Consider the following 14,439-nt stretch of genomic DNA (forward strand, 5'->3'; position numbering starts at 1 on the left):
TAACAGCATGACATCGGCAAATCTTATAGATATTACTCATCTAAAAGACTGCAAAGATTTTCAATCTTCCCACCAAAATCACAACAAGCATTGAGTCACAAACTGTAAAGAGAAGTTACTCACTGTAGTAACGATGGTTCTTCGAGATGAGTCCCCGTGGGTGCTCCACAATAGGTGTCAGGCTCGCCCCGCGCCGCAGATCGGAAACTCTCCAGCAGTTTCTCCTGGATTGTGCATGCGCCAGCGCGCGCCGCTCCCTTGCGTGTCCCCGGCCACGTGTGCGATCCGGTCCCCGCCAGTTCCTTGACCAACCGCCTCGGATCCTCCTGAAAAACACTAAACAGAGATCCGAAGCGGGGAGGATGGGCGGGTGGTGGAGCACCCACGGGGAAACATCTCGAAGAACCATCGTTACTACGGTGAGTAACTTCTCTTTCTTCATCGAGTGTCCCCGTGGGTGCTCCACAATAGGTGACTACCCAGCAGTAACCCAGGTAAGGAGGTGGGTAATCGGTTTATGTGCAGCTTGCCCCCAAAAGGACTGCTGTCGAGAGGCGGGTATCCTCTTGGAATACCCTGTGAAGGGCATAATGCTTGGCAAAGGTGTCGTAGGGTGACCAGGTCGCCGCTCTACAGATGTCTTTTAACGCGATGCCCTTGAAAAAGGCTGTTGATGCCACCACCGCCCTGGTGGAGTGAGCCCTAGGCGTGGCCAGCAAAGGAGTCATTCCAAGTTCATAGCACATTTTTATATAGGACACAATGTGCTTCGAGATCCTCTGTCAAGAGAGACCCTCTCCTTTTGACCTGGGAGCGAGAGAGACTAGAAGTCTGTCCATTTTCCGGAAGGACTTAGTTCTCTCTATGTAGAAGGCCAACGCCCTCCTCACGTCCAGGAGATGTAGGCGTACCTCCTTGCTGGAGCTGTGAGACTTCGGGTAAAACGAAGGTAAAACTATGGGTTTGTTAAGGTGGAACTCTCAAGAAACTTTCGGAACAAAGGCTGGGTGCAGCCATAAAGTTACCGCCTCCTTTGAGAATACTGTGCAGGGCGGCATTGCCATAACTGCTGCGAGCTCACTCACCCTGCGAGCTGACGTAATTGCAAGGAGGAAGGTTGTTTTTATCGTAAGGAGACATAGGGGAACCGTGGCTAAGGGTTCAAATGGTGGGCCCGTTAGTGCGCTGAGCACCAAGTCCAAGTTCCACGATGGTGGAAGCGGTTTCCGAGGGGGGTACAGGTTTACCAGCCCCTTCAGGAACCTGGTAACAATAGGATGGGCAAATACCGTGGGCCCCTCCTCTTCATGCCGAAACGCAGATATAGCGGCGAGGTGGACCTTTAGCGAGGATAGGGAAAGCCCGCCCCTCTTGAGGTCCAATAAGTATTCTAGTATTACAGGTATAGGAACGTCAAGGGGAGCTAGCTGCTTGGCAGAACACCATGCAGTGAATCAAGTCCATTTCTGCTTGTGGGTCTTCCTGGTGGAGGTCCTTCGGCTACTCTCCAGGACTTGTTGTACTCCCTCCGTACATGTGCTTTCTAGGGAGCTAAGCCATGGATTAGCCACGCTTGTAAGCACAGGCCTTGAGGGTGTGGGTGCACTATGGACCCCTGGGCCTGCATGAGTAGGTCCGGTGCCAGCAGAAGGCGGAGCGGTGGGCGGTCTGACATGCACAGAAGCAAGGGGAACCATTGCTGTCGATCCCACGTTGGGGCTACTAGAATCATGCGGGCTCTCTCCCTTCTGGCCTTCTGCAAGACCTTGTGGATGAGCACTGTGGGGGGAAACGCGTAAAGTAGGGGGCCCTTCCATGAAATCGCGAATGCGTCCCCTAGGGAGCCCCGCCCCAATCCTGCCCTGGAGCAGTACTGGGGGCACTTCTTGTTGTGCTGAGCGGCAACCAGATCTATCTGAGGAAACCCCCATGTGTGAAAGATCGGTCATAGCAGATCGGAGCGGATCTGCCATTCGTGCGTGAGTGCAAAGCGCCTGCTCAGCTGGTCTGCTTTCACGTTGTGAGCGCCCAGCAAATACGAGGCTTTCAACATTATATTGTTGGCGATGCACCAGTTCCACAGCCGGACTGCTTCCGCACATAGGGTACGAGATCGAGCTCCTCCTTGTCGATTTATATAAAACATGGTGGAGGTACTGTCTGTATTGATCCCGACTACTCTGCCCTGTATGTGGTCTCGAAAGTGTTTGCAGGCGTTGAACACTGCTCTGAGCTCCAGTATGTTTATGTGCAGTGACTGTTCCGCAGGAGACCATAGTACTTGCGTCACCTTGTTGCCGATGTGTGCTCCCCATCCTATGTGGGAAGCGTTGGTAATAAGAAAAATAGAGATTTGTGGTTGGTGAAAAGGTACCCCTGTTAGCAGGTTCTTGGGGTTTGCCCACCATTGCAGGGATCTGCGCACCTCTGTCGTGGGCGACACCACCCTGCAGACAGTGTGGGATGCCGGCTTGTAGACGCTTGCCAACCAATGTTGCAGGCTGCGCATATGTAATCTGGTGTTCTGCACCACAAACGTCGCCGCCGCCATGTGGCCTAGCAGCTGCAAGCATGTTAAGACCGGCACCTTGGGGCTGTATGTAATGACTTGCACCAGCGAACTGATGGCGCGAAAGCGGGGGTCGGGTAGATAGACCCTTGCTGTAATAGAGTTTATACGTGCCCCTATAAACTGTATGTCTTGTGTGGGGTCGGTCTTTGACTTCGCGAGGTTGATGACCAGGCCCAGCGAAGAAAACGTGTCTGCTGTTACGCGTATCATGCGTAGGACCTCTGGCCTTCGAGGCCCCTTTCAATAGGCAGTCGTCCAGGTATGGGACTATAAATACCCCCTGTCTGTGCAGGTAGGCTGACACCACTGCCAGGGTTTTGGTAAAGATTCTGTGGGCCGAGGAGAGGCCGAACGGAAGAACCTTGTACTGGAAGTGCTCTTTGCCGACCATGAAACAGAGGAAGCGTCTGTGTGCCGGGTGGATCGTTATATGAAAATACGCATCTTGTAAGTCGAGGGCTGCAAACCAATCTCCATCGTCCAGTGCCATGAGTATAGAGGCGACTGTGATCATCCGAAAATGCTGTTTGCGCAAGTACCGGTTGAGGCCCTGAAGATCTAAGATGGGCCTCCAGCCTCCTGTTTTCTTCTCTGTAAGGAAGTAGCATGAATAAAAACCTTTCCCCTGGAATTGCTCCGGCACTCTTTCCACTGCCCCTATGAACATAAGATGGTCCACCTCCTGTTTGAGTCTTGCCTCGTGGGAAGCATCCCTGAGGTGGGGCCTGGGCGGAAGTTTCGGCAGTGGGAGTGACTGGAAGGGGATTGCGTAACCCGTGGCTATGATCTCCAGTACCCATTTGTCTGCGGTGATCTTTTGCCATTGGGGGTGGAACGGTCAGAGGCGATGATGGAACATTAGCTGGGAATGGCACTGCGCGATGGTAGTGATAGTGCAGTCCTCGATCTGCCCATCAAACTTGTTGCCTTTGGGCCTGCCCAGAGGATGCGCGGCTTTGTTGAGAACGTTGCCTGGGAGTTCTATACTGTTGCTGCTGTTGATGTCGCCCTTGGTCGTAATCCCGTTGGTACTGAGCACACTGTGGTTGGTACGGGTATCGTCTTTGCTGAGGGTAATACTTTTTCTTCCTATATGGAGGGGTATAAATACCCAGGGTTATAAGTGTAGCTCTGGAGTCCTTACTGGAGCTGGAGGATCGAGTCGGTTGAGTCTGCAAACAACTTCTGCGTGTCAAAGGGAAGATCAACAATCTTCGCCTGCAGATCCCTTGGGATACTCGATGTCTGGAGCCAGGATTCTCTATGCATGACCACTGCTGTAGCCATTGAGCGTGCTGCCATGTCTGCCACGTCCAGGGCGATCTGGACTCCCGTCCTCGAAGCCGCATAGCCCTCTTGCACAATCGCCTTTAGCACCGGCTTCTTATCTTCTGGAAGCGAATCCATGAGAGAAGTAAGGCTGGAGTAATTGTCAAAATTATGGTTCGCTAGATGTGCTGCATAATTTGCCATTCTCAACAACAGGGTGGAGGAGGAATATACCTTTCTGCCAAACAGCTCTAGCTTCTTGGCATCTTTGTCTGAACCCCCGATTTGTACTGGGAAGTCCTTGATCTCTGCTGAGACGATTCTACCACCAGTGAGTTTGGTTGTGGGTGACTAAAGAGGAACTCCATGCCCTTCGCTGGGACGAAGTATTTCTTATCCGCTCTCTTGTTTATAGGTGGAGCGGAGGCCGGGGTCTGCCATATGGTGGTGGCTGACTCCATGATGGCTTCGTCGAGCATGATAGCGATTTTGGATGAAGCCGGGGGTCTCAAATTTTTCAGGAGTTTGTGATGTTTCTCCTGTACCTCTGCTGTTTGGATGCCTTGCGTGAAAGCCACCCTTTTAAACAGCTCCTGAAACTGTTTGAGGTCGTCCGGGGGAGCAATGTCCCCGGGGGCCATAGCCTCTTCAGGGGAGGATGAGGAGCAACCACTAGGGTAAACCTCCCTCGAACTTTCAGGTTTTTGTGGCCGATGGTACACCCGCTTGGTAGAGGCTTGCGAAGGAAAGTCTCGGGGTTCCAAAATTAACTCCCCTTGAGACAGCTGTGTTTCCATCCCCGGCCGAGAGTGTCCGCGGGGGTATTGGACAGCCGGGGGGGACCTGCCCCTAGGTGTTTGCCTGGGGTGTCTGTGTCCAGCATGGTAAGAGCAACCATGGCAGCACGGGCACGGGTCCGGGGATGGAGACCTGGACCACTCTCGGGGCGTGTACCCCCGCTGTCTGGGAGAACGAGATCTCTGTGACAATTCAGACAATGGTGAAACTGGTTTGTGATAGTACTCCAAGGGATCCAGTCCCAGAAAGGGCGAAGGTGGCCCAAGCCATGGTGACGCTGGTTGGAGGAACGGAGAAGGCGGCTCTGGATAGGTTGGTAGAGACCCAGATCTTCTGGGTGGTGTGTGCAGCATAAGGGGAGGGCTGGTTGATAGTAGTATTGCAGCCCTGTCCAGAGAAGGGCTGCGGTGCCGGGTTTTTGCTCTCGCCTTTCCCCTCCCCTGCGGGGCTGGCACCGCCCCCTCCCGTGCCAGGGATCTCCGTCCCGCTGTCGGCGCCGTGCTCGGCATGCTCAGCTGTGGTGCCGCGCGGATAACATTCTCCGGTGCCTGCAGGCTCCGTGCCTGTTGGCCCTGCACCGCTGGTGCCGCCTGTGGCGGTGCCGACTGTGGCGGTGCCGCCGGTTCCGGCGCTTGCCTGGCCGCTGCTCTGAGTGCTACACGTGCCGGCTGTTTGGTAATCGGAGGCTCAGCCTCTGCCACGTGCGCTGCTGCACTGCCGTTTGTTTGGGTATGAGGATGGGGGCTATGTGCTGCGCCCGTCCCGCTCGCTGAGACCGCTGGCAGGGATCGGGCTGGAGAGAGCTTCCTCCGTTTCTGCACCGAGGGGGTGAGGGAAGCCGCCTTCCTTTTATGGAGCCCAGGGGGTCCCTCTGGTTGAGGCCTCTCTGGCATGTCAGGCTGGAGAGCCTTATCAAACGAGCATTTTCAGCCGCATTTCTCTGTCTTTCCTGGCCCTGGCTGTGAGCTTAGCACAATGGGAACACTTCTGGGTAACGTGTGATTCCCCCAGGCACCGAATGCATTCACTATGCCCATCGGAAGCCGGCACAGCTTTGCGGCAGGACTCACACTTTTTAAACCCTGAAGAGGACATCGCGGTGAGTCTTTGTGCTGTTAATAGGGTACTTAGCACTGAATTCGTGCCTGTTTACCCTTCGCGGACACCAGCCTGCAGCGGAGGGAGGCCTACTGGCCTTCACATCCACGCGTCTTCTCCGCTCCTCTCTGTCTTTTTACTATATATATATATATATATATATATATATATTTATTTTTTTTTTAACTCTCTTGCTTTTCCTCTCGTCCTTTTTTTTTTTTTTGGAAAGAAAAACAAAAATTTACACGAAAAAAACTCTAGCTAATCTGACTCTGGCCGTAGCCTGAGCGGATTCCGTCTGCAGCCGACGGCGGCTGAGAAGGAACTGGCGGTGACCGGATCGCGCACGTGGCCAGGGATGCGCAAGGGAGTGGCGCGCACCGGCGCATGCGCGATCCAAGAGAAACTGCTGGAAAGTTTCCGATCTGCGGCGCCGGGAGCCCCCGACACCTATTGTGGAGCACCCACGTGGACACTCAATGAAGAAGAAATAATTTTGTGTGTGTAAAAGCTTCCCCTTCCCATTTATTGCTATAACAAAGAGCATCATAATAATGAGGATGAACTGGCACATAGTCTTTGATGTAAAGTGGTAGTTACAGCCAGGGAGGGGGGTGCAACAGCTTTGCTGGGCCCCTCGGCAAGATGGGGGGGGAGCAGCTCTATCTCCTCCCATGCCAGCACTCAAAGGTGCCTGGACTGTACTGCACGGAACTCTGGTGGTGATTTAAAGAGCTCAGGGCTTCACCACCGCTGCTGCAGTAGTGGCAGCAGCAAACTGGAGTCCCAAGACCTTCTGAAGTGCCCAGCCTCAGGGCAACTGCCTCTTTCCCTGGCCTGGTTACAGCAATGACATAGTACCCCACTATAAAATTACACAAGCTGCAGCCTATTCATGTTGGGTTTTAACATTTTAAAGGTACATTTACATTTTAGACCTTCCTATTCGGATCCCTATTATAATTTCATGGCCCTTAAATATGCGGATCTGGGATGCTGTGAAAACAAACAGATTAGCTAAAATCAACAGAAGGTCCTTCCTGTAAGTCCTGAAGACAGTTAGAGAGACTTGTGGCAGATATAATATGGGAGGGAATTCTACTGACATGATCCTTGATTGAAGCAGACTCTGCTGTGGACCACTGTGGTCAGAGGATCAGGACAGGTAGCTTGGATAGCTCATCTGATTTCAACTGCCTTGGAAGGACAGTGTTGAGAGCTAAGATCCTAAGTATCCTCTGCCTACCTCATGTTGAATAATGACTGAGAGAGTGGACTGGGCCATTCTGTTAATGACCTGAAAGTCTGTGTTTTACTGAAAAGGAACTTTAACAATCGTTTACAGAGGGAATGCTCAGAACTATCATTTATGTTGAAATTCGACACATTATATGTGGTTTGAACTGGGACAGCAATTACCTGGCCCATAACATGGCTCTCTCTGTGTCACTAGCCCATTATAAGGACTCTTCTACATACTTTGTTTTAGCAAACTCTTAACTTCCCGACCCCACATCCCTCTCCTGCCACCCCTCTGCTCTTCTGACTCGCCAACCTTGAAAACAATTTTTGGACCTCTGTGCTTTATATATTGAGTCTGTTCTGGTATGGCTATGATCTGAAGAAGTGGGTCTGTCCCACGAAAGCTCATCACCTAATAAATTATTTTGTTAGACTTTGAAGTGCTACATGACTGTTCTTCTGTTATGCCTATATCAGTGAGAGAGCTTCACAGACTATCAATAAGACCTGGCAACTAGGGAGGCTCAGGTAAAAGTGAACAACAAGAGGATAGCCTGGAAATGGGGAAAGCATAAAAGGCCTAATGAGGTCCAAGGCAGAAAAAAGAGAGGGACTGTTCGGAGTTGGACGCAAGCACCGCTTAAGAAGAGCAGGGTCTCAATAGTAGAATTCCTATGATGTGTTACAGAAGTTTGGGGCCTGGAGAGTTTAAACATTCACTGTTTATTTGCTTTGCAAACAAACAAAAAAGCCAAGCCCATGGCCTGAGGAGCTTCCACATGGACTCAAACATAACAAACAAGACATAACAATCAAAAGTTGTGGCATGAGTGCCCCAGGACAGGGGCTGGAGCTTACCCCAATAAGTAATCAAGCTACCCACATCATTTATTGAATGTTTTAATTTTTTTAATTGTATAAGTTATTGTAATAGAGAGTGCAGACCAAGGATACATTCACTTGTTGCTGGCATTCAAGGAGACTGAGAATTGAGCAAACTAGAACACACATCAGGATGAGAAGACCTGAATCTACCAACTGAGCATATGGCTGTATGAGCTATTCAAAAGACAGCCAGGGAAGACCGCTGAGCGCGCACACACACACACACACACACACACACACACACACACACACACACACAGAGTTTCTAATGCAATGAGCTTCATAATGTGACACCAGTACTCGGTCTAGCACAAGAATTTTTTTTTTTTAAATCAGGAAACAAATGAAAAATAGTTCCAAAAACATGTATGTTCATCCAGAAAGACACCTTAACACCATTCCCCGCCCCCCAAAAAAATGGCCCTGTGTCCTCCAAGTGCTTTACTGTGCTATAGTTAGGAGCACAATCTCAGTAATAATTTTATCTAAAAAGGTCTTCAGAGTTGAGTCATGGAGATGTGCATCAGAGCTGGCCATTTCAGCTATCAACCTTGGAACATACTCAACGTAAGAGTGTAAGAACAGTCAGATCAAGAGTTCATCTAGACCTGTATTCTGTCTTCTGAGAGAGATCAGTGCCATGTGCCCCAGAGGAATGAACAGAACATGTAATCCTCAAGAGATCCAGGAGAGGCTAGTGATACCATCCATACCCACGCTGGCTAATAACCATTGATGGACCTATCCTTCATGAACTTATCTAATTATTTTTGGACTCTGTTATAGCCTGTGAAAACCAGGGCTCTCCTATACCTCCTCTCCCCCATCTGCTAGAAGGTTGCTACCTTCACTCACTAATTTTACTTTGTTTTTCATGTGACTCAATTATCAGAGCCTTTTAAGCAGACAGATGTTTGGAAATTTATCTGAAACTATGAATGAACTCAAGTTCCATGATTTTCCATCTCAAAATAGATCAAAATGTGTTACTTTCATGAGGGAAGATGACCAGTAGCTGTTACCTTCCTTCATGGCAGCTTTGTGTCTCTTTCCCTACAACAGCGTCTACCCAGGGCTGTATCTAGAGGACTGGCGAGGTGAAAAGCCCTTCCTTTGCGAGCAAAACATGAGGCATCTTTTCCATTTCTTTTCTTTGCATCCTAGTCAACATCCAACGTCAATGTAAAGACACAATGACAACCGTGGGTGTTGGACTGGACATTTATGGTACCTCTTTTTTGCATACTTTTGTCTTGGTTTTCTACCCCACTTATGAAACAAATATAATTTTCCTTTTTCTTGCTATGTCATTGCTTCAATATTCATTCCTGAAAGAGGAATACTTACAGTAAATGATAGAGGTAAGTAGAATACATCCTATATAGCTGGCGACATGTCAAAACTCCCACGGATCAGTCTATAAATTCTTTTAGCCTGAACACGCTTCTAAATTGCAGTGGACTTGAATCTAGAAACAGGATCTTACTATCAGTATATATTAATTGATAATTTCCTGTTAAGTGTAATTCAAACTTTATATAAGAATCTTGAAGTACTGTCTGAAGTTTTAGGTAATATTTTGACCAAAGTACACAATATTAGTAAAATATGCAAATAGACTTTAACTACATTAAACTTTGGGAGGGAGGAATTAAATGTAAATAATTAGAACACAGATAAAAATCAAGACTCCTTGAAAATACACAGAACATTATTGCATCAATAACAGGACTTGATCAGCCTCTTCCATACACAGAAGAAATGTAGATCTCAAATCATATGACTGCATATGTTTGCACAGTAGCTGATATTCTAAGATACACATCAATGTATCTTGTGTACTGAAGGTCACAGTCTTAGTTGGGATGAAGACGAGAAAGTGGCAAAAAAAGGATCTAAAGGTATTTAGTGCATTAACCTTCTGATTATTTTTCAATTTTAATACAATTCTATTATTAATCCATATTAAATGCTGAGTATGGTAGTTACTAGAGCTGAATAAAGGTTTCATGCTGAATATTTACCCTCTTTCTCTGCTCATGGGATGCCCACAATTTAACAGGACTTTCTTAAAATATTCATTTGTACTTGATTTTTTAAAAAATTATTTCCACTACAGACTGACTGGTTTACTGCAAGCATTCAATAGACACACTTCAACATTTGAGCTTTGCTGATTATTTACAATTGGTTGGCATTCACATGGCACCAGTTCTGTTCCCTACCTGAATGAAGCTATCACTACAATCAGAAGCAACACTCAGAAAAACTGGTATGTTTTCAATCTCGATGGGAAAGATAGTAGCTAACAAGCACCAACTACAGAATAGTGTACAGTTTTTCAAGGCAACACGCTCAAAAAGTACCCTACTACTGTACAGATTTAATGAATAGGTCCTCTCTTTTTTCTTGCCCTCTTTGTACAATATGCATGGAAAGACCTAGATTTAAAGCATGTAGTCGGATCTAACTGCTTGTAGACAAGCACTCCGAGTGCTTTGGGAGCCCTTTTTTCCCTGCTGTGACAAGCTGAGTCACATCTATGTAAAACATAAGATTTCCAGTATTATTCTCGAGAATGAAAGTTTAAAATTAAGTTCTAAAAATGCTCTTGCAAAAAACCTCTACTGTGTTCATGTCTCTAGAAAGCAAAGAAACAAAGGAAAAGATGTATGCAAAGTTAGACCAATTCAGATGTCACTCATCAAAATGCTGGAGTTATTCATCCAGATCTAGTCATTTCTAGCTAGCCTGTTTTTCACTACTATGACACAATCAAGAACAAGTTGAAACATTAATCTAAAAACAAACAAACAGTTCTGGAAATATCTGACATGAGATGTCCACCACAAAGCAAAGGCAAGAAAAAAGGTACTTTTTACAAAATATAGGAAACTATCCATATCTTTCTAAAATAAGAAACACTAGTTTTCCAATTAATGGACGATTAACTATAAATATAAAGGACTAAGAAGAAACATCTATGCTTTCATTAAACGTATTATAACTATAAATATTAAGGAGAATCAGTCCTTCAGAAACTCAATTAGAAATTACTTTGCATGGCTTATACAATATTTTAAGTAATAATTAAAGGCTCTTTACCCTCCTTTATTATTTTTCATCTAATGATGATTTTAATATACTGAAAGGACCATCTGTAGCACAGAGATTAAATATGTTGATTCACTTTTTACCTTGGCCAAAATACAATCTGACCTGTAAACATGGAACATTGCAAATAATTATGCTGGTGTCTCTTTTCGTTAATTCTTGCTTCAGAATTTCAAGAAGTCATACATTTTCTGTAGTCAGGAATTTGTTTTTTTCATCTTCCACCAAAAACAATGAACCTTGTCCCCAGTCATGCAGCCGACAAAGCGGGTCTTTGCCCACGAAAGCTTATGCTCCAAAATATCTGTTAGTCTATAAGGTGCCACAGGATTTCTTGTTGTTCTTGAAGATACAGACTAACACGGCTACCTCTCTGATGCAATGCACCTTATGTAACCCATACACCTATATGGGTAACTGTCCCATGTGGTGGTACCTCGACCACTTCACACAGAAAGAATAAGTGTCCTCTATAGGCGAAGCTGAGAGGCAGATGGCTTTTAGCTCAACCTGTAGAGGTGCCTGTACCAAGCTCCAGAGGTCCCACACTTGATTCTGCCTATGGGCAGTTACACTTACATTAAAAAAAAAAAAAAAAAAAAAAAAAGACACTTTTGTTCAAATTTGGTGTCATCTTATTTAAGCTACATCCAGGCCCAGAGCATTTAAAATACATGGAAACAATGACGTTACAAAACTTATCACCAGCATACTGATGATGACTCTCAGTATCTGCTTTCTCTCTCTATTCCTGAGGTTTGTTCAGTGTATAATAAAACCAGCCTTTTGCTACCTTGTTTCTTCATTCAGAAGACAAAAAATGAAATAAGAAATAGTAAAAACATACTGCTTACCCTTAATGTTAGGTAAGAAAAATTAGATGAATTTTTCATTCACCAATATGATCTCTTTACCTGGCCAGGTGCTACTAAATATTAATAAGTAATTTAACTTTTATGACTCTCCTAGAATTATAGTAATAAATTACACAAAAATTGCAGGTCCACATTTTAGCTACACTGTCATCTTTAATATATTTTTGCTAATCTAGACAAAATCGTTTGTTAACTGAAAAGGCACCCCTGCATAACACACAACTGTTAATATGTAAATTACCAAACTATTTTTAGCTGCTGCTGAAAAAAAATATTCTTGGCCACAGGAATAATGATTTGGGGCATTGTGTTCATTTTGTTTATCAAGCAGCTATTCAGCCTCTAGTGGGGCCTAAGTGCTTATGCAAGCAAAAGCTTTTAAGAGTGCCTGCAGCTGCAATCCTGGCTTCCAGGTAAGCTGCAGGTTCAGAGCACAGCTGCCCCAGGCTGTCTAAACTATCTCAGTTCCATCTGGAAGTATGGATGAAATAGGACTTCAGATACAGGTTTTTGTACATCACAGTAAAGGTGGGAAGTAGAGGAAAGTGGAGCAACCAGAAGACACCATCCATACTTCCAGTTTTAATACTAAAATAAAATAAAAACCTCAGATTCTTTTTGCTCCTACTATATTACTGTTGCCTGTGCAGTGCATTCTATTCAGCCTACATGGCTTTGAGTTATGACTCATCCCATGGCACCTGCACCCGTGTGTTAAGTACTGCCACATAAAAGCCCAACATCCATTTGCACAACAAAGAGATATACCCTGCAAGGCAATAGAGCTTCTTTCCCCTCCCCTCTTGTTTATTCTGAATAGGGAGAAAAAAAATCCTGCATTCACTTCACTGGGGATTTTTCACTTCCTGTGGATTTGTAAATGCAGATTCATTTATAAACAATTTTCATCCTTTACAGAATAAAGTATATTTAACACCACAAAACACTCCTATAGCATTAGATTATCACAGCCATTAATGATTTTTTCCACCACAACCCTTCCAACCTTTTTCATCAAAGCCCTTTATTCTCAAAGGATAAATTTTCTAGCAAAGAGGGATCAACAAACTAGTTGCTTGAAAGCCTTCCTGATGATAGGCTGAAGTTAGGAAAAGCTTAATGAAGGCTTTAAAATCCACCAGGGTTTCACAATGAACATCTGACTTGGTGATTTATGCATATTAATAACCTCAGTCCTACTGAGGCAAGCTGAGCTGTACATGTCCTCCGAATCTTAATGTCTTCAGCTCCATTGGGATTATTACAAATGTAAATTTCTAAGATTCTCAGCTATTAATCTCTGTCTGTCCTCCTGTTCAGCAACATAATGACTAATTAAACATCAAAAGACCTGTACAGGAGATCTTCTTTGACAGCTCCTGGTCCAGCTCTCTTCCCAAGAGGGGAATTCAAATGACAGGGACAAGTGGGTAAGTGCATGTGAGTGAGGTACAAACAATTGCTATGAAATCTAAAAACTACACATCAAATGTGTATTTACACCTTAGGACATGAACCAGAATTGCTTGGCTGTTTGTGGTCACTACATAAAGCCTCCTAATGATAATGTCAGAGATTGTATGTCAAGTAAACAGTGTGCTTTGAGCCCAATTTGTTTTCTAGAAGTTAAAAATTAGGTACTTACAGAAGAAGGCAAACCAGGGGGCACCTTTCTTACTTTCTTTGTCTGTAAAGGATCTGCACACAGAGAACAAACACATTTCATCAGCTATGCTGTGTTAGAAAGGAGTAACAAAAACAAATGGCCACACTGAACAATGGGTCTCTTTACCCACAACACAGTCCCCATTTTCTAGCTCTATGCATCTTTTCCTCTGTACAAATGAAAGGTGCCTTACACACGTTACAAGAAGATTACAATAACTAACACATTTGTGCCCTTTCCTACAATCCTGCCTTGCTCACATTACCTTTGATCTCAGGGGATTCTTCTTGTAGAAAGGCAGTGACCCCTGACAACAATAACACTATTAGACACATCGATACCATAATGCAGTCACTAAACAATGGCCTGTAAAAGTGTATGAGGTGGAAGGTGGATTGACTGTAGACATAAATGAATTGCCTGCTTGTATTCTTGGTAAAATCAGAATTACAAATATCTCTACAGTACATTAAAATCCAAATTAAGCTAAACTCTGGCTTTTTAAAACAATAATTTCTTCTAAATGGGTTACAATATTCACACATGGGTTTTATTGCATCACCTCAGCTACCAGCATCAGTGAATCTGATTAACCAACTATTCAACACTTTTCAGTAGACATCAAGACCATCCAAACCATATATTTCAGAAGATTTGCAAATACAGCACCTGAATCTCTACACTGATAACTGACTTCCAGGCCACCAGATAAGACAGCTAGACATACATTAAGAACTAGGGAAAAAATTTACAAAATAAAGTTTAACTCAACAGCTACAGTCAATGTGCAAATTAGGTTTCCTGCCATTCTGGCTCTCTCCCAATAAAAAAAATTATCTGGTGACATCATTTGCACTTTGGATTCATTCAGTTTTCAATCATAACATAAAACAAACTCTTCCATCTTGATTTAGAACTAC

At 45.2% G+C, this 14,439-nt stretch overlaps 1 protein-coding gene across 15 annotated transcripts in view; it reads right to left on the reverse strand.

Annotated features, from left to right (window-relative positions):
* Positions 1–14,439, reverse strand: part of TCF12 (transcription factor 12) — a 395,995-nt gene that overhangs the window by 56,651 nt on the left and 324,905 nt on the right. For all 15 annotated transcript variants that reach the window (XM_075006242.1, XM_075006258.1, XM_075006256.1 and 12 more), the window contains one exon: positions 13,499–13,551. In XM_075006242.1, the coding sequence (XP_074862343.1) occupies positions 13,499–13,551 (53 nt within the window). The remainder of the gene's footprint in view (positions 1–13,498; positions 13,552–14,439) is intronic.

This window comes from Carettochelys insculpta, chromosome 12 (assembly GCF_033958435.1).
Source record: "Carettochelys insculpta isolate YL-2023 chromosome 12, ASM3395843v1, whole genome shotgun sequence".
NCBI classification, from domain to species: Eukaryota; Metazoa; Chordata; order Testudines; family Carettochelyidae; genus Carettochelys; species Carettochelys insculpta.